This window comes from Aureobasidium namibiae (assembly GCF_000721765.1).
Source record: "Aureobasidium namibiae CBS 147.97 unplaced genomic scaffold scaffold_19, whole genome shotgun sequence".
NCBI classification, from domain to species: domain Eukaryota; kingdom Fungi; phylum Ascomycota; class Dothideomycetes; order Dothideales; family Saccotheciaceae; genus Aureobasidium; species Aureobasidium namibiae.
In genome coordinates, this window is record NW_013581190.1 from 433,466 (window position 1) to 460,365 (window position 26,900).

General features: G+C 52.3%; 9 protein-coding genes across 9 annotated transcripts; 5 read left to right on the plus strand and 4 right to left on the minus strand.

The window, feature by feature from the left end:
• Positions 1–52: 52 nt before the first annotated feature.
• M436DRAFT_55433 (nitrate reductase) lies at positions 53–2,812 on the plus strand (the record flags this gene model as incomplete). The annotated part of the gene is made up of 3 exons (XM_013568442.1): positions 53–438; positions 491–749; positions 800–2,812. The coding sequence occupies 3 exons, from the start codon at positions 53–55 to the stop codon at positions 2,810–2,812; spliced, it is 2,658 nt and encodes an 885-aa protein (XP_013423896.1).
• Positions 2,813–2,992: 180 nt separating this feature from the next.
• On the minus strand, positions 2,993–4,244 carry M436DRAFT_55442 (uncharacterized protein; the record flags this gene model as incomplete). The annotated part of the gene is made up of 2 exons (XM_013568444.1): positions 2,993–4,079; positions 4,147–4,244. The coding sequence occupies 2 exons, from the start codon at positions 4,242–4,244 to the stop codon at positions 2,993–2,995; spliced, it is 1,185 nt and encodes a 394-aa protein (XP_013423898.1).
• A 538-nt stretch (positions 4,245–4,782) lies between these two features.
• M436DRAFT_67041 (NAD(P)-binding protein) lies at positions 4,783–6,295 on the plus strand (the record flags this gene model as incomplete). Its single annotated transcript, XM_013568498.1, has 3 exons — positions 4,783–4,931; positions 4,968–5,198; positions 5,737–6,295. 3 exons carry the CDS (start codon positions 4,783–4,785, stop codon positions 6,293–6,295), a joined length of 939 nt encoding a protein of 312 aa, XP_013423952.1.
• Positions 6,296–6,801: 506 nt separating this feature from the next.
• Positions 6,802–10,534, plus strand: M436DRAFT_55224 (uncharacterized protein; the record flags this gene model as incomplete). Its single annotated transcript, XM_013568396.1, has 6 exons — positions 6,802–7,382; positions 7,438–8,798; positions 8,877–8,922; positions 9,028–9,341; positions 9,405–10,120; positions 10,202–10,534. The coding sequence occupies 6 exons, from the start codon at positions 6,802–6,804 to the stop codon at positions 10,532–10,534; spliced, it is 3,351 nt and encodes a 1,116-aa protein (XP_013423850.1).
• A 2,170-nt stretch (positions 10,535–12,704) lies between these two features.
• On the minus strand, positions 12,705–14,437 carry M436DRAFT_55349 (ribonuclease III; the record flags this gene model as incomplete). Its single annotated transcript, XM_013568427.1, has 3 exons — positions 12,705–13,964; positions 14,195–14,198; positions 14,316–14,437. Coding segments are annotated over 3 exons (1,386 nt in total), but the record flags the coding sequence as incomplete, so codon positions are not given.
• Positions 14,438–14,722: 285 nt separating this feature from the next.
• Positions 14,723–15,875, minus strand: M436DRAFT_55288 (Ribokinase-like protein; the record flags this gene model as incomplete). The annotated part of the gene is made up of 3 exons (XM_013568412.1): positions 14,723–15,435; positions 15,483–15,749; positions 15,833–15,875. The coding sequence occupies 3 exons, from the start codon at positions 15,873–15,875 to the stop codon at positions 14,723–14,725; spliced, it is 1,023 nt and encodes a 340-aa protein (XP_013423866.1).
• Positions 15,876–16,155: 280 nt separating this feature from the next.
• M436DRAFT_75930 (adenylate cyclase-associated protein) lies at positions 16,156–17,954 on the plus strand (the record flags this gene model as incomplete). Its single annotated transcript, XM_013568550.1, has 4 exons — positions 16,156–16,184; positions 16,244–16,535; positions 16,587–16,900; positions 16,955–17,954. The coding sequence occupies 4 exons, from the start codon at positions 16,156–16,158 to the stop codon at positions 17,952–17,954; spliced, it is 1,635 nt and encodes a 544-aa protein (XP_013424004.1).
• A 6,344-nt stretch (positions 17,955–24,298) lies between these two features.
• M436DRAFT_55513 (gluconate 5-dehydrogenase) lies at positions 24,299–25,348 on the plus strand (the record flags this gene model as incomplete). The annotated part of the gene is made up of 5 exons (XM_013568459.1): positions 24,299–24,342; positions 24,417–24,668; positions 24,723–25,058; positions 25,099–25,261; positions 25,310–25,348. The coding sequence occupies 5 exons, from the start codon at positions 24,299–24,301 to the stop codon at positions 25,346–25,348; spliced, it is 834 nt and encodes a 277-aa protein (XP_013423913.1).
• A 175-nt stretch (positions 25,349–25,523) lies between these two features.
• On the minus strand, positions 25,524–26,525 carry M436DRAFT_55487 (uncharacterized protein; the record flags this gene model as incomplete). The annotated part of the gene is made up of 2 exons (XM_013568454.1): positions 25,524–25,927; positions 26,051–26,525. 2 exons carry the CDS (start codon positions 26,523–26,525, stop codon positions 25,524–25,526), a joined length of 879 nt encoding a protein of 292 aa, XP_013423908.1.
• Between the last annotated feature and the right edge of the window lie 375 nt (positions 26,526–26,900).

Genomic DNA, 26,900 nt, shown 5'->3' on the forward strand with positions numbered 1-26,900 from the left:
GCTCGGTCTCTTTGAGCGTTTCACAAAACTTTTGCAAAATCGAATACTCAAAATGAGCACTATTCAAGCGACTGAAGAGGAACGTGTGCATCTGCGACGGGTATCTGCAGACTTTCCTCCTACACCACCAGATTCGGAGAGTGATACCGAAAGGTCGACTAGCAAGGCAGCATCAACAGATTTCGCTCTACCTCCACCATCACACCCGCCAACCGAGATCGATCCATTAGATCACAAGACACCCGACGGATGGCTACCACGAGACTCGAGACTGATTAGATTGACCGGAGCACATCCCTTCAATTCTGAAGCTCCTCTTACGGCTCTGTACGACGAAGGTTGGTTGACCAGTCCGGAACTGTTTTACGTAAGGAATCATGGCCCAGTGCCTCAAGTCAACGATGAGGATATTCCAGACTGGGAGTTCACAGTTGAAGGGTAAGGACTATCTTCACATTTTCTTGGTGGAGCCCACGCTAAAGAGTGCTAGACTTGTCGAGAGGCCCGTCACCATCAAGTTCAAAGATCTTGTCCGAGAATACGATCAGGTCACATGTCCTGTGACACTAGTCTGTGCTGGCAACAGACGAAAAGAACAGAACGTTGTTCGCAAGACCAAGGGTTTCTCATGGGGTGCTGCTGGTGTGTCTAATGCATTGTGGACCGGTGTCATGATGCACGAGATCTTGAAAAAGACTGGCCTGAAAAGAGGAGCAAGATATGTGTGTATGGAGGGTGCCGATAAGCTGGTAAGCTAGAAGTTTCGCCCCCTGATCGATATTTATACTGATCAAACTAGCCAAATGGATACTACGGCACCTCGGTCAAGCTCAACTGGGCAATGGATCCTAACAGGGGCATGATGCTAGCCTACAAGATGAACGGCGAAATGTTGACACCAGATCACGGCAAACCTTTACGAGCCATCATCCCTGGCCAAATAGGAGGTCGCAGTGTCAAGTGGCTCAAGAAGCTCATCGTCACCGACAAGCCAAGCGACAACTGGTACCACATCTACGACAACCGAGTCCTACCAACGACTGTCTCCCCGGAGGAGTCTGCAAATGACAAGAACTGGTGGATGGACGAAAGATATGCCATCTACGACTTATCCACAAACTCCGCAATGGCACACCCCGTACACGAAGAACAATTATGTATTGTCGGTGCACCAAAGAATTACCGAGTCAAGGGATACGCCTATGGTGGTGGTGGTCGACGCATTACTCGCGTCGAAGTCACACTGGACAAAGGCAAGAGCTGGCGTCTGGCCAATGTCGACTACGCCGAAGACAGATATCGAGAAGCAGGCCCCGTTGATCTTTACGGCGGAAGACTAGACATGGAGTGGAGAGAAAGCTGTTTCTCTTGGGCATTCTGGAACATCGACATCTCGGTCGACGACTTGAAAGACGCAAAGGACATCATGTGCCGAGCCATGGACGAGAGCATGAATGTTCAGCCTCGCGATATGTATTGGAGTGTCCTTGGCATGATGAACAACCCCTGGTATCGTATTGCCATTCACCGAGAGAATGACTATCTGCGCTTCGAGCACCCCACACAACCCGCCTTGATGCCTGGCGGCTGGATGGAGCGGGTAAAGAAGCTAGGAGGCAATCTTGCCAACGGCTACTGGGGTGAGCAACTTGGTGGCTCAGAAGCCCCTGAACCCGTCACAGAAGCGGCAGCAGATGTGAAGATGACCAAGGACGGAATCGACAAGAAAATTACTATCGACGATCTACGCAAACACGACACTGAAAAGGAACCATGGTTTATTGTGAACGGAGAAGTGTATAACGGCACAGCATTCATGGAAGGTCACCCCGGAGGTGCCCAAAGCATCATTTCGGCAGCTGGACTGGATAGCACTGACGAATTCATGGGTATCCATAGTGAGACTGCCAAAGCCATGATGCCTGATTACCACATTGGTACGCTGGATGAGGAGGGCAAGCGAGCATTGAGCGGTGAGGAAGTACAGCCGGACGAAAATGCGACTCCCTCGGAACTTTTCTTGCATCCACGAACATGGAAGAGAGCTATCTTGCAATCAAAGACCACGGTATCCTGGGACAGTCGCATCTTCAGATTCAAGCTCGAAACTGAAGATCAAACACTCGGCCTCCCTACTGGTCAGCACCTCATGATACGTTTGCGCGATCCGGTCACGCGCGAGGCCATCATCCGGTCTTACACACCAATCTCAGAAACGGCCGAAAAGGGCTTTGTTGACATACTGATCAAGGTGTACTTCAAGAACGGCACGCAAGAGGGAGGAAAGATGTCGCAAGCTCTGGAATCTCTACCCATCGGACACTTTGTCGACTTCAAAGGACCGATTGGCAAGTTTCAGTATCTGAGCCAAGGCCTCTGTGCCATCAACGGTGTTGAGCGACGCATCTCACAATTTGTCATGATCTGTGGCGGGTCAGGAGTCACACCGATCTACCAGGTCTTCCGTGCAGTTATGCAAGATGCTGACGACAAGACCAAGTGCACATTGCTCGATGGCAATCGTCTTGTCGAAGATATTCTGTGCAAGAACGAACTTGACAGCTATGCCAAGGACAACGAACACAAGGCAAAACTTCTGTACACGCTTACACAAGCGCCGGACCACTGGGATGGTCTGAGAGGACGTATCGCTGCACCACTCCTTGCTGAGCATGCTACCAAGGAAGCACTGAAGCTTGACCCGACCGAACAAGCAATGGTGTTGATCTGTGGACCTGAAGCACTTGAAAAAAGTTGCCATGCTGCACTGCTAAACCAGGGCTGGCGCGATGATGAGTTGCTCTTCTTCTAGTCGAGAAAGAACAGAGTTTTGTGATGATGTGATCATGTTTGCATGGCGTATTCGACGGGGGATATATTGGGACAGTGACTATGCTAATTAGTCCGGTGGTTTGGGTTGATAGTGGTATCGAGCAAAAATTTGTCAAATAAAGACGGAAGTTCTATCAAAGCGTGTCTCCAATATTGGCGTTCAAAAAGTGTCGTCGTCGTCGTCCCACTTGCGCCTGACCAGACTAGGGCTAATATCAGGGACACTATCACCTTCGATAGACTCTGTACGGTCGGCGCCAGCAGTGGCTAACAAGTCATCGACAATAATCCTGCTCGCCTCTCGCGCCGGGGTCTGCATAAGGCGAGATTGAGGGATGTGGAACTGCATAGTCTTGGGAGGACTGATACTAAAGTCATCGTCGCTGTCGGATTCTTGATCCCAGAGTGTGCGAGAGGTTTTATCTTTGGAGTCGGTGAACAAGGCGCGACCGGTGCTCGTCATGAGGTCACGGGCAGGGGTTTGAACAGAGATACCAGGAGTGTGTGGAGCTTGTAGTGCTTTTCTCGGCGACTTTTGGGGAGAAAACAGATCGGAGCGGAGTTGAGGAGCAGCCATTTCGGGACTGCTCATGGGACTGCTGTCAGCAAACAAGTCGCGGGTGCGTGTCTGTGTCTGAGTTGCAGGGGTGTCGGTGGTCGCAGGACGGGCTTGTTTGCGAGCAGTGTGTGGAGTGGCCTGGATACGGAAGTTACGGTCCATGATACGGTGCATCAGAGGATCGGGATTCTGTTGGCGTTGAGCTGTGGAAGGTTGGTATGCTGAGGGGGGCTCGAAGGGAGACGACGAGTGCAAGTTTGAGTCGTCGCGCATCGGAGTATTGATTTGAGCCGACGATGGCTTGATTGGCGAGGGAGAAGCAAAGTGGTTGGTCTTGGTCCTGATCTGCGGAGTGCTGTGGACACCAGTGGCGTTGGAAGGAGAGTCGATGATGGACGTCTCATCGTCTTGGGTGTAGTCATGAGCATAGTCCTGGCCGGTGGGAGTTATGGTCCTCTCAGCGACGTCGTCGGCAGATGGTTCGTCGTAACTTGTGTCTTGGGCAGTTGTATCATTGTGGCTCGCGTCCTCTTCTAGTGCGCCTTCCTGGTAGCCTGAGAGGGAGACATTGGCCGATGCCTCGAAGAACTGCTTCCAGAAGCGAGAGCCTTCCCAGACATCACGGGAGTGCTGAGCGTACTGGTCGACGACGGGCAGAATGCTTGATGTCACAATGCGATGCGCCTTGCTGAAGTTGTGGTCGATTTCTGTTCACCTTATTAGCCCTGGCTGACTTGTCGCATCACGATATTGACATGCCTTGCAGCGTCAAGGTAATCGACTGTTCAAGCCTCTCGAGCTCTTCTGTCAGACTCAAATTGCGACTGCTCGCCGCCGTTCCAATGCCTGACATGTTTGTGTCTCGAATGCAACAATTGTCACTAACACAAACAAACGCGCGCCCTGAAAGCGCTTTGTTGATGACCCGATCTAATCTGATCGCTCGCTCGCTCCACCTTCTCCTTTCTGCACGCCCATGCTCCTTAGTCAACCACACAGGTGTTGACTTACCCCGCTTAAGTCCTCCCTCTCTTTCATCTCTCTCGTCCTTCGGACAAAAACACCACGAGCTCTGACGAGACCGGCCCGTCGTCTTCTTGCCGTGGCTCCGCATGTCCTCCACCATAGCAGCCAAGCTGCGGGGCTTGCGTCGACATCCTTCACCTTACCAGTCCAGTAACCCGGAAAGGATCAATTCGGTCCATGAGCCCTGCAAATCCTCGACTGCCTCTCAACGAGGGGTTGCTCAGCTGTCATTCATCCATCTCTCCGTGACCCTATTTCTCTGACCCTCGCTCTGCTCTTGCCTTCCTGTTTTCGTCTGCTTGTTCACCCGCTCTCAGACTTCCAGCTGCTTCATACTCTTTCCGTCCCACCTATACTGGCTCATCATGGTCGCCAGACTCAGCACCAGAGCTATCAAGCAGGCTGCAGCTTCTGCTAGACTCTCCTACAACCTTTCACACACTAGGACCTTTGCGAGTACCTTGCATAGGGAAGAAAAGCGAACAGCCATTGTCACCGGTGCGAGTCGTGGAATGTGACTGACCTCCACACCTACTCTTCTACTGTCCAGTGCTGATACTAGCGGCAGCGGCAAGGCAATTGCTCTGCGTCTGGCTCAGGACGGTTACGATCTATGCATCAACGACGTCGAAGCCAACAAGCAAGGTGTCGACGATGTCGTCAAACAAGTCAAGTCAGCAGGCGTCAATGCCGTCGGTGCTGTTGGCGATGTCTCGGATCTCTCCCAAGTCGAATCTGTCATACAGAAGAGTGTAAAAGAGCTTGGTCCTCTGAATACAATGTGAGTTGAGTGATGCTCATCCCTCTTCATGTTTTTGTCTTTGCAGTGCCATCGGAAAGTCATGAAAGAGCAAGGATTCCTCGGAGGATGGACAAGCCTTCGCTAGCCGCAAGATTCCAGTTGCATTGTTCTTCAGATGTTCCTGGGATTGGCGAAGCTGGTTGAGCCCAGATCGGCAAAATCCGGCACCCAAGCATTATATTGCGCGCCGTTTTGCGGCCTGTCACCCAACAGCCACAGAAAGCACAGCTTTCACATCTTCCGTGGCGCAATTGGCTAGCGCGTTCGACTGTTAGATTTGTCTTCTGGCATATCAGCTATCGAGAGGTTGACAGTTCAAGCCTGTCCGGGAGAGCTTACCTTTTGCTCAATTGCAGCCCGTTGCCGGGTGTTTTTGTATCTCGGCTTCGGGTTCTTGTGCGGCATAGTTTTCCCTATGCAAGCACAACGTCTGCATTCTCCCTTGATGGCTGCACAATCATTTTGTTGCAGTTCTACGAACGAAGACAGGAATCCATGACTGACAGTCTGGTTGCAGGATTGCCAATGCTGGAATTGCCCAAGTCAAGCCATTGCTAGACCTTACCACCGAAGACTTTGAACGCATGTTTAGAATCAACGTCTTCGGTGTACAGAACTGCTACAGCGCTGCAGCTCGACAGATGATCTCGCAGGGTAATGCTACTGCTGAAGCACCCGGCAAAATGTTAGCTGCAGCATCGATTGTCGCGTTCAAGCCTTTTGCTCTCCTCTCGCACTACTCGGCATCCAAGTGGGCAGTCAGAGGACTGACACAAGCGTATGCAATGGAGATGGCCGAGCACCACATCACCGTCAATTCATATGCACCAGGCATTGTTGGTACAGCCATGTGGGATCTCATCGACGAGGAGCTGGGCAAGAAGCGCGGAACTGACCTCGGGCAAATCATCAAGAAAGGCGAGACGATCAAGAAGTACACCGATGAGTTGATTGCGCTGGGTCGTGTCTCTGTTCCTGAAGATGTTGCCAAGCTGGTTTCCTTTTTGGCATCATCTGATTCCAACTACATAACTGGGCAATGTCAGGTGGTTGACGGAGGTATCATATTCACGTAGATGACAGTGACTGTGGTTGTATATGAGTAAATAGTTGTATGAAGGATGTTCGCAAAGACGGATACTCTGAGAATGAGAGTAAAAAGCTTGGCAAAGCGATAAGGGCGATAAGACCAGCAGTGGCCGAGCAAAAAAGTTGCGTCATGCAAAAAAGCCTCCAAACTGCTAAACAGTGAGTGAATCTGTATGCAAGGACACGAGCAGAGCCAAGAGTAGACAGTACCTAGGAAACAGCAAGCGACATTCTGCAAGAGTAGACATTGTAGGCTGACACGGTGGGTGCTCGGCGGCTAAAGCAAAGGGTGGAGGAATCGAGAGGGATACAAGGTTCAGGTTATCCGCGTTGTTTACGCTCGAAGCGGGGAGACAACAACAGCGACGCCCGAGCCGTCGGTCTGAAGCGCCTTCGTCTGCCATGCGACTTGGACCATTCCACTTGCGCCAACTGACCTCGACTCCCGACCTTCGACGCTCGACTCTTGGTGCGACTTTGGCCTTGCACCGCCATGGACCAGCAGGCGCAGACACTGCTGACGACGCTCAAACGCTCGTCGGCCGCCTCGGATGCGAAGCTCACCCAGCTGAACAATCTCAAGTCCGACATCAAGCACCACCGCGTCCCCGACACTGCCCAACCCGTCATCTTTGAATGTCTGCGCGTCGCCTTGACTCAGCAGGCCTCGAGCACCCTCGCCACCGCTGCTTTCACCACGCTGGGTCATCTTATTAAGCGCCTGAAGATCCAGGACCCCGATGGCACTTCTATTGTCCAACACGCCCCCAAACTCTTCGCCGCTTTGCAAGAAAGACTAGGCGACCTTCGCGAAAACCACCGCAATGCTGCCTCGCAGGCCTTCGCCGATGCCTGGCACTTCTGCCCCCACGACGTCGAGAACATCATCCGTGACCAAGTCATCCCTGGCGCAAACGTGCGCGCAAAGGACACTGCAATGCACTGGGTTGTGCGCATGAATCGCGAAGAAGCACTGCCCTTCAAGAGTTTCGTGCCTTTGATGGTTGCAAATCTCGAGGATCCCGATGGCGCAGTCCGCGATTCGGCCAAGGGTGCTTTGGTTGATCTCTTCCGGTACGTTGCCCGCTTCCTTTGAAACACGCCCGCTTGTCTAACACGTTGGTTGCAGAAACGCTCCAGACCGCGCGAAAGCCGACCTTAAGAAACAGTTGAACCTGCATGGCGTTCGCACAGGCATCGCCTCTCAGATTCTTACACAAATCGACTCAGACAAACCATCCGCTCCTGCAATGGACATGTCACAGTCCACTCGTTCCCTCCCTGCCATCGATCCACATCTCGCCGAGAGTATCAACAGTGATGCGGCTCGCGCACCTCCTCTCGAAGAAATTCCAATGGACCCCATCTTCGTCCATTCGCAAAGAGAGCTCGAGGACACATTCAGCGATATGCTTCCGCACTTTGAAGGCAGAGAGAGCGAGGAGAACTGGGGCAATCGCGACAAGAGTGTCACCAAGATGAGAAGACTGCTAAAGGGAAATGCTCCCACGGACTATCACACTCTCTTCATGACTTCCATGAAACACATGCAAGCAGGTATCATCAAGGTCGCTACATCTCTGAGAACGACCACGTCCAGCAATGGATGTTACTTGGTACAAGAGCTGGCCAGGGCTTTGGGTCCGGCTCTTGATCCAATGGTCGAGATCTACCTGCAAACCTTTGTCAAGATGTGTGCGGCTACCAAGAACATTGCTGCTCAGAACGGCAACGTGACGGTTGACACCATCTACCAATACGTGTCGTATAACATCCGTACCATGCAGCATGTCTGGGTTGCCTGCCAGGACAAGAACGTCCAGCCGAGAACGTTTGCTTCTGGCTGGCTTCGTACTATCCTCAGTAGGCAAGCTAGCGCAAAGTCTCACTTTGAGAGTACTGGAGGTCTCGAGCTTGCCGAGAAGTGCGTAAAACACGGTCTCAACGACTCTCAGCCCAAGGTCAAGGAAGCCATGAGAGCTACATACTGGGCTCTGGCCAAGGTATGGCCTAACAGAGCCGAGCTCATCATGAACAGCCTCGACCCCAAGGCAAAGATTGCTCTTGAAAAGCATTCACTGAACCCGAACGCCTCTGTCTCTAGCGCCTCGACTCTTCGCACCTCGACCGCAAGCAGAGCAGGAGCAGCCTCAAAATCCTCAGTCAGGGATGCCATAATAGCAGCGCGCAAGAAGGCTCAGGCTGAGAGTCGCCCCAGCTCTGCAATGGCCACTGTCTCACCTACCACTGTGAGATCAAAATCATCGAACAATCTATCAGCTCGCCAACCCTCCGCCGGACCTCCTGCATCTGCCCGTGTTCCGTCCGCCGCGTCGACTTCGTCTTCCACATCTACCAACGCAAGACCCAATGCACTGATGTCTGGAGCCGCCAGGCGGCCGGTCAGACGCCCAGAGATCTCGCGCCCTGCTACGGCAGATCCTTACGCAAGCCGCAGACTAGCCAGACCCGAGACACCTTCTATCAAGAGTCCTGTCACCAGCCCACGACAGGAGATCGCATCTGCCTCGATGAGTGCATCTGCAAGCAAAACCCGTGCTGATGGAGGCAGCCCGGCCATGAGTCCTTTCCGCCAGTCTTATCTCTCTCCCAGGTCGGCTGCGAATAGGAGTCGACCCTCCAGCAGAGATAGTAAGGCAGAAGAGCCTGTCGTGCCGAGAGAGGATGAGTTCGCTTCCTTTGTGCCAACTTCGCATAGAAACCACCTTTCGGCCTCCCCCAATTCAACCAGAAGTCATCTTCCGACTTCACCACGATCGACGCTGCGTCGACCGACATTGAATGGCTCGGCATCTGTGGACAGCGTGCTGCCTGTGGTCGCTGACGACACCTTTACTATGGAGTTGCCAACCGTACACAGATCGCAAGCGCCTGTCTTCGAGCGTCGTGCTTCGCACTTGTCGACCGTTGATCCTACGACGGATGTCCAGCCCTCAGAACCACAACACACCCGGCGGGCGTCGGATAGAAACGATTCACCCATCACAATCAGCCACAGGCCCAGCCCTCAGAGTGAAGCCAGTCCTCCCAAATCAACCAGTGCTGTAGCATCCGCTGCGCCCACTCTGGCCTCAGCTGCTCAAATTGAACCCGCCGCCCCTCCATCCGAAGAGGCCGGTTTCCAGATCCATGAAGATCCGTTCATGGAAGGCATTGAGGCATCAGAGGCGCAAAAGATGCGACAGTCACAAGATGCTCGCAATGTGCTGGGCGAAGTACCAGTCAACGAGTTCAGCCAGGTCGAGAGCTCCAACCGCGATGAGCTGCCTAGAACAGAGGACTCTCCACCGCAGAGCCCACAAACCAAGTCCGAGACTCTGCGCTCCAGAAAGCTGCTGATGTCAGGTATCGAGCGCATACGGGGACGAACACTCGATGCACACGGTTTTAGAAAGGTGCTCGAACTGATAAAGGCATCCGAGTCGGGAGACATCTTTGGCTCGGTGGGTGAAGGCAGACGTTTTGACGACCTGTGCAGTGTCCTCCTTGAGTACATTGTCGAATCCTCTGACGCTGTGGCGAATCCTGCCGTCCGACACTCGCAAGAGCTCAGGAGACAGGCTACCAGTGTGATGAGAACTGTTCTCGAAGCACAGCAGCCGGTGTATAGAAAGTGGATCGCTGCTGGACATTGGTACCCGCGGGCGCTCACCGGCGCTCTTGATGCACGCAAGAATGTCGAAGGCTCGGGACTGCTGGTCAAGGACCTTGAAGCGCTCGCTAGTGATGTCGTGGCTAGAATCCACCCTGACGAGGGCGAGAAGGCCATGATTGAATGGCTGGAGCGTCGCGTGTCGGAAGCAGAATACGATGCGCAAGAACAAGAGCTCGATGGAGCCGTTGCAGCCGTCCAAGCCAGGCACGGCGATGAGAGTCTGGTGCGCAAGAACAAGGCGATGGCACTCGCACTGCGCAACTTGGCCGCATTGATTGCATCTACTACCGCGTCTGCTTCCCCTCTGTCGAAAGACTTGGGCGAACGCGCTGGACGTCTTGCTGTTGTGTGTCTGCGCTCCAAGGACGCAGAAGTGCGCAAGTCGTCCGTCGAATTGGCAACACAATTGCACATGAGTTGGCCATCAGACGCTGACAAGCAACCCGACTCGAAGAGTGAGTTCTGGAGTATGCTTGAGAAGAACGGTTTGCCAGAGAGCGCCCGCAATCTGATTGTCTATTTCATTGCACGCAGAGAGAGAAGTGGTTGAGCGGTAGTGGGTGTCATGGTAGGATACTTTTTCTTTTCAATCTCGCGGTTTCTGGGATCAAGGGATGACACAGCATGATATCACAAAAGGGGACAAAGGGAGAGGCGTGGCGCCAGAGGAGTCGTGGTCTTTTTTAATGTTTTTTCCTGAGCGAAGGTGAAAGATCATTTTCTGCTTCTCATCTTTCTGACAACATGTAACGTTCTCGGTCTTCTCGTACAAGAAGGAAGGGGCAGTCCAATCGTTCTAGCTGGGTTTGGTTAGTCCAGGTGCGCTCCTGCCTGTCTGGATGATGTGATGTTTATGTATGCGTCGAGGTTGAGATGTGGAAAATTGACATGGAAGAATGATGTGAACCGCGGAATGATCTTGAAAGGCGCACGGCGGAGCAACGATACAAGGTGAAACTCGAACTTATTTCGATTCGAAGAGATCCGGGAGGCCACGGCCAACAGCATCATAACTAACTAGACCTCGCGATCGTTGAAGTTCATGACAATTCATTACTCCATCCTCCTCGGCAGCTGCCACAGCAGATCGGCATCCTAACACTTCATCTCTCAAACCCTCCGGTCATAACCCATCCCTCCCCTTTCAGTTACAGTACAGCAAGGCAATGTAAGACAGCAGCATCAGAACTACCTCATAGCAGCATGTGTAGCCAATGTCTGCATACTCATACGATCTTGTTGCCTGATCTTCTGCTTTTCCCCTGGTGACAAAGTCTCCTTGGCCTTCTTTTGTTGTTGAACAGGCTCGGTCGTCGATGTGCTGCTGATGCTGATGCTCGAGTATGTGGTGATGGGAGTGTTCTTTTGTAGGAGCTTAGTCCATGATGATGTGGATGATGTTGTGTTGATTGAGGCTGTATCTGAGGTAGAGGAGGAAGAGGAAGCGCTGGAGTTGCTTGCCAAGCGGGAGAAAGGGTTGGATGGCATTGTTGTGAGGTTTGTTGGTGATGGTCTGAGGTGGTGGACTGCAGATCTAAGGCGATGAAGTGGTCGATGTTGTTCGGGTCTGAGTCGTGGATGGTTGATATATCCAGTAGGATCAGAGAAGTGCAAGTTTTGGTGCAGCGTGGATATGGTCTGACAATAGGCAACAGGGCAAGGATACAAGCCAATGGTAAAATAGGTAGTAGACTTGAGATGGATACACCAGGCAACAACACACACCGCTACCTCTCTACTTATACAAGGCTCTAGCTTGCAGCATCAAGTCATTGCGATGACTTTTACTTGCAAATCTTGACTCTTTTCACGCCCTGTCGGCGATGTTTGGGAACGAATGCTGCATTACTCATCCTACGCGCCTTTGGATTGACATCTCTGCCTGGAGAAAACGCGACCATCAGCCTTATAGGCTGACACGACGACCTTGGTGGTCCGAAGTAGGAAGGATTGTGGATCCCAGATGGGACACCGCTGGAAGTAGAACTCGAGGAAGTTGACGTTGCTGAGTCATCTGTGGTAGCTGTGATCCCTGAGCATTGAAGCTTGTTCGAGCTATACCTGTACTGTAACCCTTGTCAGAAGCGCGAGACCATTAACATTAGCATATGCTTCTAAAGTCCAGCTGTTGTTTGTTGCATTATTGCTTCTGGTCTTCTACAATCGAGTGTAAGATACGAAGTACTGTGAAGCGATATCGCCGACCTTCGCGAAATGCATCTGTTATAGGATTTTGACTCACAAAACCACGCGATGTGGCGTTTTTGCGGCTTGCATCGCGAGAAAATGATTCCAAGCACACAATATTCTTACTTCTAGCATAACTCGGTTGCGCGATTGATGAAGATGTCGTATCTAACCCGACACCAGTAGGAACAGGAACATCACCAGAATATTAGGTAGTCTTGAGTCTGTGAAGAAAATTGTATATTTACACACTGAACTCCCTCGGATCTTGAGGAAGATTCATAGATACTCCTGGGTAAATCGACAGCCGACCACTCCTTTGACGCCTTTTTCCGTATGCAGAGAATACAACAAGGGGGGTTAAGAAATGTCCCCGGCTCTTTTGAGGGGCGCCACAGATACAAATGCTTGAATGCATAGAGGCTGGCGGAAAGGGCTGTACGGGTGGGGAGCGGTGGTAGTCCGGCAGCCTCTGGCCCGCGGACGCAGGTATAACTGATAGTACAAGAAATTTACAAGTCGTTAAATGGATCTCAAGTGACAATCTCGCCAATGTCGATCATCTGGGGCTTCCATTGCGTGGTGCCAGATTGACTGGGAAGAACAATGTTCTCGCGGGGAGGCGAGTAGAGGTACCAGGAGCGAAGAGCGGTTGCAGTGGCACGCACACGAGCCTCGTCCAGACTTGAGCCAGCGGCTTCTCCTAGCTTGTCGCTGCCGCTGTAGACACCGACGACAAAGACGGGACTGCGAGAGTGACGACCAGTCTCGGAAAGCAGACGGGCAACTGGCGGCTCAAAGCCTTCACGTGCACACAAACGAGAGAGATCGCGGGTTGGGTGGGTGAAGGAGAAGAGAGTATGCAGGGGAATGTGGCGCGAGAGGATGTGAGCTTGGTGGAAGGCCTGGGTGGCTTGGGCACCGGCGTGTAGGTAGAGGGCACCGAAGACGGCGTTGATGAAGGTGGCCGAAGCCTCTTCGGTGGTGACGCCGGCCTCAGGGTTGTGGGAGTATTCAGAGGCCGGGGCGTCTGCAGTGTCTTGCAGGTCGCCAAAGTTGTTGTCGTAGACAATGCGAGAAGAGGTGCCGCGGCGGTAGTTCCATTGTGAATTGGGACGAGCGGAGGCAGATTTGTCTTGAGCCGAGGGCATGTCCTTTTGACGAAGCATGGTGCCTTCGGCCATGGCGTTTCCGGGCTTGATGCGGGTGAATTGCAAGAGACCAGGGTCGACCTCGACACCGGGGGCGGCGACGGACTCTACACCCCATTCCTCGCGCATGGCTGAGAGAGTAGGCGGGCCCGAGTAAGCGTACTGGGCGGCGAACAGGACCTGCATGGGGAGGCGAGGGTAGTTGCACAAGAGCCACTCGGCAGTGTAGTTTGCAAGCAGGTCTTGGCCAATGACAGCGAGCGAGGCATTGTTGTATAGAGGGTTGCGATCGGCCGAGGGGTGTACCAGGCAGCGTCCGAGAGAGCTAACGGGGAAGCGCGGTGGGAGCGAAAGACGGGCATGGAGAGCGCTGAGCTTGGGAGAGTCGATGCGAGCGGCTCTGACGGTGACGGGAGGATTGAGATTGTAAGTCCTGGAGAAGTTTGAGACGGGGACAGAGGTTGTGTCCAGGATGGCTTCGTCCAGTGTTGCAGGTTGTGATGGTGTCACGGGGGCATCTTGGGCGAGGCGGGACGAGAGGGCAAAGGCACGGCGAGAGGAGGCTGTGGTCGAGGTTGGCGACAACAGGCGGAGTGAGCGCGGCGACAGCAATGAGCGGCGCATGTGGTGAGTTGCAATACGCTCCATGATGTTGGCCTTGACCTCGTTGTCGCGCGGGCGAGGAATTTGTTACAGTAGATGCGGCCAAGATTCACAAGTGCACGGTCCAAGTCGAGTCCGCAGCTCGCGACTCCATCATCAAAGACAGGGCTGCACCGCAATACAATCACCACACACTCTGCAATACCCGCTCCATAACAATGGCCGGCGACAAGATCCCGTACGTTCTCCCTCGCCTACAGTCTTCAGACTCGCCTCGATAGCTGCGACCGGCACCCGTCCTCAGCCTACACACCCAACCCGCTCCCCCACCACCGACCTCCATCCTCCATCGCATCCCGTTCGTGCCATTTCTGACATGCTCTTAGCTACCCCAAGCACGTCTGGTCACCCGCTGGTGGTTGGTACTCACAACCCAAGAACTGGAAAGCCAACACTGCCGTTATGGGCCTCTCGGTCGTCCTCGTCGCTGGTGTCTTCTTCAGCCTGAGCGCCGACCGCGAGCACCGATACAAGATGCCTGAGCAGGGCCGTTTCTTCCCCAGCAGATAGTACACACCCTCTCATCCTCGCTGCCCCCCGGACCACGTACTGACCACAACCCTAGCTGGAGCCGTCAAATCCGCGAGCACGACCGATCCCTCACTTCCAAAGACGAGTAAACGTCGCTCATATATGGACTAAAACGGAGTTGGGGGCCTGCATATTTGTACTTTTTTCTTTCGATTGCTTCTTCTTCACAGCCAACGACGCAATACCATTACAGTCAAACTGCTTTTTCATATGCATTGCATAGAATATTCCTTCATTCTCTCTTCCACCACCACTCCGTTCCATACTTCTTTGCCCTCTTTTGTTTGCAATATCGGCACACCTACTTGTTCAATCATGAAGCTGGCTGCTACATTACCCCACTTGGATGCCTCGACAGCATCACCTGTTCTGACCAGCCCAATCGCTAACCCTCCGAGGAAACCATTGCCTCCCCCTGTCGGATCGATGACTTTTTCCGGTGTCGCTGCATGGAATGCTGGAAGCCACGCTTTCTGAGACGATGAAGCAACGTAGCATCCGTCTTTGCCCGATCGAACAACCACTGATATCCTGGATGCTCGTTCCGAGGACACGCTGGAGAGCAGCTTGGAGCTGCAAGACTCGATGACTTGACGGTCTACGTGGCCGGCTTTGGTGGTTGCAACGACCGAGAACAAATCTGACAATTCTGCGTGATTGGGACTGATGACATCGACATGTTGGAGCGCCCTGATGGTATTGTCCAATTCGGCTGGTACACAGAGATCTGGTACGGGTTCCCAGATAAAGAGAGGGTCACGGAGAGAGTTACCGAGTTGGGCCCTCCGAGACTTGATGCCGTCGACCAACTCAACGCAGCGGGCAGGAGCGCATATCAAATGGAACGACTTGGCGGATAGCAGTTCGGGCGACAAGTCTTTGGCGGTGATGCGGAGCTTGGGTGTCAAATACTTGAAAGCTTGCAGTATGTTCAGTACAAGCAGGGGTTGAGGCGGGTAGACATACCGCGATGTTCGTTGGCACCGTAGCCATTCCAGCCCTTTGTGGTGGGGCCGTCACGTTGTCTTATCAGGACGGCAGTATCCCAAGCAGCTATCATATCACGCAAGGATGAAGGAAAGTCATGACCAGCATCTACAAGCCAGCCGACTCGCTTGGATCGAGGTGATGGTGAGAGAATGCGAGCACCCAAAGCACTATAGGTACCAGCACCTCCGGGTATATTCAGAAATGGAGTTTGGTCAGGAGCAGATGGGGCAGGATGGATGTCATCTGTGGGAGACGAGTCTCAGCATTTCGGATTGGCAGGCACGATAACGGCAAGAAATATATACGAGAGCAAGGGGTTGACTCACCAATGATGAACATGCCAGTGGTACAAAAGTCAATGGATTGCATAGCGTCTGGCGCAGAAGTCAGAGGGTCAAGACAGGACGTGTTTGAGGGTGGTTTGGCGATGATGGTGAATTGGCGGAAGACGGAAGTGGCTTGTCTCAGTTGTTTGGCTCGTGCACACTGCCTGCATTTGGCGGAGTGAGTGGCTGGCCGGGGTCCAAGGCCATCATTGGCATTCGAGTACGAGTAGTCGACTTGCAACCCTTCCAGACTTGCTGCCTTTCCCAACCATCTTCTTGTCGACACACAACCCATCATGGCGACGACGACGAGCAACCTCGGCATGCACAATCTCACCACGCTGATCAAGCGGTCCGTCTACAGACAACATGTCGATTCCAGGCACGCGTCGTACTGACCCCCGTGTCCAGACTCGAAGCTGCCACTTCCCGCCTCGAGGACATTGCTACCTCGTCGGCTTCTTTTGACCAGCCCAGGAACTCCGTCGCCGACCTTGGTGCCACCCATTTGCCTTCCTCGTCCAGTGCTCCCGAGCTCCCTGGCATCGCCAAAGATGCCCAACAACCTTCAGCCCCTGCCGCACCCGCTCTCCAGGCCGACACCACTCCCAAGGCCATACAGGAAATGGACAGGCTGATTGACGAACACGTCGCCAAGTTTGTCTCGTCTGCATCGGGCCTGGACAAGAACATTGAGACTCAGGTACCCCAACCACTATAACAGATGCTCGCACCAATCCTTAACCCCTGCCAGGCACACGCCGTCGAGCGCGCATTTGCTACCCAGCGCCACTACCTTGTCATCGCCAACAAGGCCAAGAAGCCCGACATGACTTCGCCTGCCTTCTCCGAGCTCATCAAGGATCTACAACAAGAGATGGGCACTGTGAACGACATCAAGGACTCGAACCGCGCATCCCCCTTCAAGGACCACCTCAACATGGTCGCCGAGGGTATGGGTGGTCTACAGTGGGTTGTCTTCGAGGGCAAGCCTGCCGACTATGTTGCTGAGATCCTTGGTGGCGTACAATTGTTTGGCAACAGAGTACTCAAGGAGTACAAGGAAAAGTCCGTCGCACGTGCAATCTCTCTGTCCGCTTACGTCAACTGACCGTACATCAGGGACCCCAAGCACGTTGCCTACGTCCAATCGTACTACGCTATCTGGAAGAACCTTCAATCCTACATCCGCAACCACTACGCTGCTGGTGTCACATGGAATGCTCAGGGCATGGACCTTGCAAAGGCCCTCAAGGATGCAAACAACGCTCCCTCTTCTTCACAATCCGCTCCTGCTCCTCCTGGCGCTGCAGGAGGTCCTCCACCACCACCCCCGCCGCCACCGCTTCCTACTTTCGACAACGCGCCCCCTCCTCCGCCTCCGGCAAACAAGTCGACCGGTGGTGACATGGGTGCTGTCTTCGATCAACTGAACAGAGGCGAGTCTGTTACAGCTGGTTTGAGAAAGGTTGACAAGAGCGAAATGACACACAAGAACCCCTCGCTACGCACTACTTCTACTGTCACTGATCGGAAAGGAAGCCAAGACAGTATCACCCGCAGCCGCAGCAGAGGCCCCGAACTCAAACCTAAGCCCGATAGCATCCGTGGAAAGGGTCTTTCCCACCCCACACCCAAGAGAGAGCCTAAGAAGGAGCTTGATGGCAACAAATGGATCATTGAGAACTTTGAGGATGCCGATGCTCCTATCGAGGTTGAGGTCTCCGTTACACAGTCCATCCTCGTCACAAAGTGCAAGAACGCCACTATCCGTCTGATTGGCAAGGCCAACGCTATCAGTATCGACAACAGCCCACGCACTAACCTCGTTATCGACGACCTCATCTCATCCGTCGACGTCATCAAGTGCCCCAACTTTGGCTTGCAGGTTCTTGGCAGCCTGCCCACTGTTATGCTTGATCAAGTTGACGGTGCTTCTATCTATCTCTCAAAGGAGAGCTTGAATACTGAAATTTACACCTCCAAGTGCGCAAGTATCAACGTCAACCTGCCTCCTCAGACCGAGCAGGACGATTACAAGGAATGTCCCCTCCCTGAACAGTTCCGTACCTTCGTCAAGGACGGCAAGCTTGTCAGCGAGATTGTTGAACATGCTGGTTAAATGTAATCATACTCCACATTGGGTAGAGGCCGAAAACCATGATATTTTGTAGGATAGATAGGACTGCCCAGTTGGCAGGTTTGATAGGCAAAGCAAATATTTAAGCGTATCTTATCACAAACTTTGTTGTATGTACCTGCTTTCCTCTTTTTTGCCAGAGACAAGAGTATCAAAATGTTGTCTTCGAGCAGACAGGGTCATACCGTAAGCAAACATCAAAAGCACTATATCAACAATAACGTGCCACATACCTGTCTTGGAGCAGTCATGCTCGGGTAAGATAAGCAAGAGGTACTTTTCGACCTGTTGTGTGGTTGTGGTTGCTTAAGGTCGTGCTGTTCGACAACAATATGACTTTTCGATTTTACATCAACGCTTCACCATAACGTGATCTCAGACCACTCGCAACCCGTATAGCATTTTTCATCGAAGGAAAAACATTCGGTCACCCATGTTTCGAATTGTCCTTCGATTCTCGAACTCTTCTCGATTGCCTCTTCTATACTCCCTACCAGCATTAGTGATTATTGTATTCGGGATATATCTGATTAGCTGCTCTTCCTTTCAGCAGAATTCACTCTGGGCGAGAGCTGGCAGCGTATCAGGATGTACAATGTGAGAGAACAAAATGGATCGTCTCATCAAAGACCTTGTTATTGATGTAAAAAGCACAACACTGGAGCAGAGAAATATCATGACAAGACTTGTCAACACGATCACCACAAAGAGTCAGAGTCGTACGACAGATGTCCCAGTATACATGATTGAAAGTATGCCAGAAAGTGGATTATTGGCGGATTGATGAAGCAACTCACCTGAAAATACAAGATTGGCCAAGGAAGTTGAAAGTGATCATCCAAGGTTGCAACATCCAGCTTGCTTGATGCGAATGAAGCAGATAATGCTATCATGCAATGGGTGTACTCCGTACAGTACCAAGGAGCTTCTGATGTTCATCTTGTTGGAAGATACCCAAGGGGCATCAAGTAGAGGATGAAGCGTTCATGGGTCTCCAAGAGTAACATATAAAGTCCAGCTTCTGGATTCCAGTGTTCTATCTTAGGTCTGCTCTCAGATGGAGTCGAAATGTCGCTTCACCACACGGAGACCGGCGTTTGCTTTGTAAGTAACAATCTCACAGCATGAGTGTATGACTCCTTCCACCTCCAACGGTAGGCGTGAGAGTCCACTTTCTTGCATAGCATGTACCCAACGACAATGCTTACCAAGTTTGCTTCGAGCAATGTTCAGAGCTCACGGGAATCGTCGGAGGTGGGAACAGTCTGCACATGACTGTGAACTCTGTAAAGGATTCCTGATAGTAGCCCACACCCGAGTGACACCGCTTGATCATGTCGAGTACACAGTCGAAGTACTCGATGTAGCTGATCCTGTATTGGACATGCAGCCCCTGCGGCTCAAGGGCGATCATGCTTCTTTGGATCCCTTGCTCCTTCCTTTCGTGTGCGATTCGTAACAAGGCTTACGGCTGTAGGCCCACCACACAAAGTCGGCTCGTCCATAGTATGAGTGATAGACTCACCCATTCTCGACCGTCCCAGAGTACATGTTTCCCTGTTCAGCCGTGAGAGTGTTGATCTGTCATGCGTCCCGATTGCGAGACCGTACGGCTACCTAACCGTAAACAGTGTAGAGTGTTTAGGGAACGGCCATGAATCCCGAAAGCCGTCATCGAGAACACCTATTTGTTTGTCTTAGGTGAAGGTTCATATCTTTCTAGTTCCGATGCAACTCTTGCTTGGCCACTGTACAATCCTAATTCGGCTTTGTCAAAGAAACCGATGTTGCCTACCTCTACTTCTGTCCAGCGGCGGGTCGCTGCCTCGAGCCTGATATGGAAAACCACGATTCGTACGAACAACGATTCGCGTGAGCACAACGACGGTGCCAAGCGGGTGTCTCGGCGACGATGGACAGGCACGTCGTTGTTGATTCCATCGGCGGCAGTGGTAATTACAGTACAGCAAAAGCATCCGGTTGCTGATCGCCGCGAGGGAATGTGGCGTGTGTGAGGTCCACCCAAAGTACTACCTCGAGTCGACGATACCTTTACGAGATGCGAGTGAGTAGTATTTGCGAGCTCTGCAAAGGCCCCACCCACGAACCGGTGGGTTTGGTGCACTGTAGCTGCCGAATCCCAGCGCGATGGCCTGGGGTTCACGACTCGCAAGTCGTCGGCTTGTGCTGACTTGTCCTCGGCAGGAATTCCGAGGGAATGGAAAGAGTGGGACTTGGAGGCTGATGCCAGATCTTGGTGTTTGTACGCAAGCTGACTCGTGAACCGAGCAAAGGACGTTGAAAGTTGGGACTGTCGGGAATTTTGTGTGAGCATCGGAAGCCCCGAGCAGTGAGGCTTTTCGTTACTTATCTCCGTGACTCTTGTTGGAAAAGGAAGTTGCTCTTCTATAGCGTTTAAGCCTCATTTGTACGCGTCGTAATTTCTTTCTGTCTTGTATGGTGACAGTTACTACCATCGCCAATCAGAATAATGTTTCGGAGTGTTCGCTGCCATCAAATCCCGACCGAGGGCTTTAGTTCAAGTTTAGTCTAGGACAGTTCGAGGCAGAAGGAAACAGGTACAGGATATGCTGATCCTTCACTATCGAATCGACATACAAGCATACGTAGATGATCGAAATGAACCCGAGGGTGTCGGATCGAGCCTGAGGATCCTCTTTGCACCCATTTATCCTATCACTACTTACAATATAAAGCTGCGTACAGGGCCTCTAGTCCTGGGCGTCGATACAGTACTGCCGGCGCGTGATCAGTTCGATTCTTCGACTGAGCCGACTCATTGCGCCGAGCATAGCAGGCAATAAGAAGCTCGAGTTGTGTGACCATCTCTACATATTGCGTAACTTTGGCGCAGGAAGAAAAGTCCTGTAGAGGAATCGCGGTCAACAAAAATAGCTTGATTCCAAATGGTTTGTCTCCACTGTAACTTCAAGATCAGGGCGTTCATCTATAATTGCTGACACTAACTGGCACGTGGTGACCAAAGCATTAGAACTTGTGGATCAGAACATCAGAAGCCCTGATGTCTGCCGGTGTATTGGTTGATTGCGACAGGAGTAGGGACAGAGAGCGGTGTCGAAGATCAGTCTGTAGTCGAGTGGATCACTAACGATGATTCAACTTGCTCGTGCATCCTGACTTCCTCCACATAGCTCGAGCGGCGCTCGAAACTTCCTCCGCGCCCATCATATTGCGGTTGAGTAAACGGCCGTAGTCAGTGAGATAAGTGAACTGCCCCTGTACCTTGAGACCAAGTCATGCACGCTGATCTTCGTGTCGACTTCCCCCCGATGACATGGATACCAAGAGGATGCAACCCTGAAAGTTAATCACAGTGGAACGGCATTCTGTTGTGTGTTCGCAAAACGCGAGACGCCTGATCGACTTGCTTCTTACGGTGCACCAGCAGTGCAAAAGCCTTTATCTATCTAGGGGTCATGTTGGTGTCAGCTTGAGATTGTCATGACAGTATCTGAATGCACAAAAGATGGCAGATTGAGTTGGATGGTAGAGATTGCAGTTGATTGGGCCATGTATAAGAGATAGTGCAACGAGTGTTCAGTGAACGTGCATTAGCAGGTGATGACAAACAGGTAGCCTGAACTTAGCCGCTTATCAACTCATCCTATTGTGTCTAGCGCGAATCGAGTCCATGAGCGCAAGACTCGAAACAAACAAGGCAGAATCGGCAACTCCGCGTCTCGGTTGAATGGTCGCGCATGAGAGCTGAAACCTTCTGCGATCAAAGTTCTACAGACGTGAACAGCGTGAGATCAAGGGACGCCGGACTTCCCAACGATTTGTTGCGCCTGCCGGATCTGTACGGAGAGTAAAGCAGAACGAGGAACTCAAACCCGGAGGCAGTTCCGCAAGAAGCGTCATGCCAGCCAGCATTCGGAACCACTGTCTCACCACGGCGTCCGAAGGAAGAGCTCTCAGCCAAGAGCCTTGTTCATTGCTCGAGCTCGAGACAGGTGAGAAGGTGACAATCAGGATGCGGTCAGACGTCGCAGCCAGGGGTGCCTCAATACAAAAGCGGCGCTGGTGCAGTGGAAGTGATAGAGCTTTGTTGGTGCATAGGCGCCTGCAAAAGTCAATCTATCCGCATACCAAAGGTACTTGCAGACGTGAAGATCTTGACCCTTTCGTAATCTTACACGGAGACTAAGACACTGTATATTGAGGAGTCAGGCGGCATTTGTTAGGGGCGGACCAAGATTTGGAAGGACTGGCAGACATCTGTTTCCGTACTCACTGTTGGCTGTAGCTGTGTATATCGCTCTCGAGAGCTTTGCTAGTGGCATGTAAGATAATTGTCAGTCGTACGCTCCAAGGTGCAACTGGTCCAGACCCCAGTTTTGTTCACACCATCGTCGCCTGGATCACTAAATTCATGGACTCCATGTGCTGATGTTGCCTAGGCTGATATTTAGAGTTACAGTCCTTGGCACCACGGCTCCCTAGGGTGTGGCTGGTCCAATGAGTACTTGAGGAAAAGCGACTGTCGCAGGGCCCAATTCGCTTGTTTCGAGAGACGCGGGCTTGATCCTGCGTCTGGAAGACGGCTGAGCACACGCGCAATCTTCAGAGTCCCTGTCGAGATCTACGCAGTAGCATGAGTGTGAGTTTGACTGTTACCAAGCCCTAGATCGTAACTTTAAGACAGAGTCGAGACATCGAACCAGACCTCGAGATGTGGCTGAGTTACGTCCACCTGTCAAGCCTTGAGAGCGTCGATTCGCCAAACGTCTCGGAAGAATTGCAAGGTTAAATTTCGTTTGTTGTCTTGCCAAGCGCATACGATATACGAGTGATAAAGAGAGCAGACTGGTGGGGTGTGGTAGAGAACAATCAGAGGAAGAGAGACCCGTGGCTATTGTATACCAACGCGGAGTTGTCGTGTTGAGATTAGATCTTCTTGACGGCCGTATAATCGGACTGTCCCCCCTAACTGATGTCACAGAAGACACAGACAGAGCCGCCGGGCGGCAAGCGCCCGATTCCGAATCTTGATCGATATAGCAGTGTTCGGGGCCGGTGACCAGTCCGCTATAAGGAAACGGGCGGCCACAACTGCTGAAGCCCTACCGCATGTACCAGACCACGATCCGTAGTTCCGGAGGTGAGTTCGACATGGCTAAGCACATTGCTCACGTGCGTGCTCCATCCTTGATCCCACGCGTACATAGCTTTAATATACTTCTCTCCTGCAACTAGTCATTCTTGCTTATGACGCGACATGGCTGGTACTGATTGGCTGTCTCACTTTTTGAGTGAAATTCTCGCTCTCTGCCAAATGAATGTCTGCAAATCCTGGCTGCGTTGGAACACTAGGAAGCACCGTTTGGCTGCGCCGAGTAACGCCCTGGTCCAGGGACAAAGCATGCAACGTGGAAGTTTATACAGTCCCATAACCAAAGGTCATGCATACAGTCAAAGTCAATTGGTTCTGGGTGCGCTCCGATGAAAATCTCACAGCTGAACGTCCATGTATGCAACAAACGATGAGTAGAAACAGAACGTTCATGTCGGATCGATATCTGCTGCCTGCGTGGGTCCGATGCGCTCAAGGGGTCACCACATGTTCCGAATAAACACCTTATTCCACAACTGCCGGTCGATCGCCAGCCATCTGAGAAGTTTTATGGGCAGACCACGCGCATGTGCCGAGTACTGCAATCCCCACAAGCCGGCGCCGTTAGACGGACGTGTGCTTGGATCAGGTTTGTTGATTGTAGCTAGTTTGTTGGACCGGCTGGGTAGAGGCCGATGATCCTGAGCATGTTTTTCTGGCAGATCCGTAATGGTCATTAGAAACGGCCCTTCGCACCTCTCCTCGTGTGGGCCCCGAGCCGCACTTTGGCTTTCTATCCTACTTCATCACTCTCTCAAAGTATTCGACCGTTGGTCCGGTCCTGGTCTTCAGCCCGCAGACCCTTTAGTGGCACATCAGCCAGAAAGCCCTGTTCCCCTGACGAACAGTCTCAATCAACGCTTTACATCATCTTCGGAAGGTTGTTCTCAGCCCTAGAACTGGCTGTTTTTGCATCAGCGAGCAGGGGCCGGACAGTTCATAGTACTTCCGATCTCTTTGAGCGTCTCCAGGCTCTGGATGGGAACTATCTGACCTGCAAAGCACTCACGCTTAATTGAGACACATCTGCTGTTACACAACGATTGGCTTACATGGTAACTGGTCCCTGATTCAGAGGTGGCCACCGTGGATAAGCTGCATCTCTAGGACCACCCTCGAAAGACTCTGACAAGTAACATAGTGGTAGGAGCAGCAACCCTGATCAACAATGATGGACAACGGCGCATGTGGACGGCTGCATAACAAAGTAGCAGTGTAGGTGGTTGACAACTTGTCTCGTTCAGAATCTCCAGTCAGCGTTGATTGTTCGTGTTCGCTGACAGAAGCAGTGTCACAGGTTCATCGTCTGGAATTGGTCGAGCGATTGCACTTCGTTTTTCAAGTGAAGGTGCACACGTGGTGTGTGCGGATACAGAGCCGACAGCCGACAGTGATAGCGACTCTGGTGGTGATGATGCAACGCACGATGTGATCCTCAAAAGCGGCTGCAATGCTCTGTTCGTCGCCACGAATGTAGGATGCAGCAGGGAGGTGGAGGATCTGGTGAGAGCAACGGTGTCCCATTATGGCCGACTCGACATGTACGTCCAATTGCCGCAGATATTGCGCTTGTCCCTAACATGCTCTGAACGCAGCTTCGTCAACAACGCCGGTATTACTTTTGACCTCGAGACGCTACAACCTATCTGGAGTGCCGACGAGGAACTGTGGGACGACATACAGCAAGTGAATTCGAAGGGCGTATTTCTTGGTTGCAAGTATGCATCAAGGCAGATGCTCAGTCAAGAACCACATCCAAATGGAGATCGCGGCTGGATCGTCAATGTCGCGAGTATCTTCGGAATGGTGGGGACGAGCAACTTCGCCAGCTACTGTGCCTCCAAAGGTGCCATTGTCAACATGACGAAGGCGGTCGCGTTGGACTGCGCGCCCCACAGGATACATGTCAATTGCATATGCCCTGGATGCAAGTGCAAAGATACTCCGGATGCATCGGTACGTGCTGACGAGACATGCAGGGACTTCATCTCAGATGACAAGCGAGGTATTGAGGGATGAAGAGACGCAGGAACACATAATCAGCCTGCATCCTTTCCGTGGACTGGGTATTCCGGACGATATCGCACGGGCTGTTGTGTTCCTAGCTTCAGAAGACTCTTCATGGATAACAGGAGTATGCAGGCTGTGTCGAAAGTTTGAGGACGTGCTAACGTCACCCCAGGTCGCATTGCCAGTCGACGGAGGATACACCGCCCGGTAAAGCCTCCTGTTACCGTGTCCTTGCGCGTATCCGGGAGACCCGCCAGTCCAGAGGGACGACCCAGACATAAAACCAACAAACACAAAACTGATGCTGGACATTAAAGAGTCGGATCCGGATATTCGGGAAGGGACACAGAATAGAGTTAGGATTGGTAGCAGGATACCCCAGCACGTTACTTTTTCTCGTCCGAAAGCGTATGCTTTACTATCGTCGTGTTGTTCTTCTCCTTCTCGTCCAACGCTGCGGACTCGGCATCGATGTTCTTCTGGACCTGCTCGACAGCTCTTTCGATCTCGAGCTCCATGCCGGGAAGATTGAATTGCTCCGCAAGCAACTTGCCGTTCCATCGCTTGAGGAGCATAACGTCAGAGGCATTGTTATTTGTCTGTCGAGTGATAAGATCGGCAACTTGTTGAGATTCGTTTTCTGAAGGCAGGCTGGCTTGTCTTGAGTGTTCTCGAGAAGGATGTATCAAGCCTGCGGCGTAAAGATCATCCAAGGCTTTCGATGGAGACATGGTGATCAAGGGCTCTTTGCTGTTGATTAGAGCTTCAAGGTATTTAGAGCCGTACAATGCTGAGAGGCAGTCAGCGAGTGAGTCTTGATCAGATGTTTGTCCCTGAGCTCGCTCAAGCCGGTATAGTGCCAAAACAATAGACATGGCTTGTCGAGGGCTCAGACAGTGATTTCCAAACTAACCTTTGAAATGCGACCACGCACGGAAGCCAAGGTAAAGGCCGGGGATATTTGGGATGACAGGGAGAAGTCCAACAGGAATGGTAAAAGGCAGGCCAATCAAACTGCCCCAAAACCTCTGCTTGTGCAAGCCCTGTCTCTCGGTGGCGAGTTTTCTCAGAATATCCGGAACTTTTTTCTGGTCCAGAAAGCGGCCGGGAAAGAGGATTTCGGTTGGTGTGAGGTCTGCAGTCGATGAGGGCAATGTCTTGAGACCCCATTCCTCGTAGGATATGCGGTTGAAGATGACGTTGCCGTAGTCGGTGAGCTTCTTCTTGTACTTGTTGGGCGAGTTTTCCCAGGATGCCCACGTCTCATTGGCCTTGTTGACGATGCGGTCGTGGTATGACAGTTTTCCGCTGGCGTTGACTTGGGTTGCGACGCGATCGCAGTAGACAAGGGTGCGCCGCGTTGAGATGGGAAGGAGGAACAGACGCATATCCGCGGCGGTTGTGCAAGGGACGTGTGATTGGTTGTTTTCTCCTGCTGTTGACAAGAAAGAGGGACTTGGAAGGAAAGAGAGGTCGCGGAATGCGTTTGTACTACCTGCTGCTCCCTGGACCCTTATCATGACGTTGTGGCTGAGTGTTTCATATGTGGCTTAGCAGCACACCAACTCAGCCACATATCGAACAGACCTCTCCGCGATGCTCGCATCGAACGGGCGAGCCTTGCAAGCTATGCCTCTCATTCACCCGATCACCACACGCATCATTCGGGATCAAGCAGTCCAATAAATCTCTCATCGCTCCATGGAAACCGACCCTTCTTCCAGGCGTTGCGAGGCAGATCTGGCCATGACCAATATCAGCAG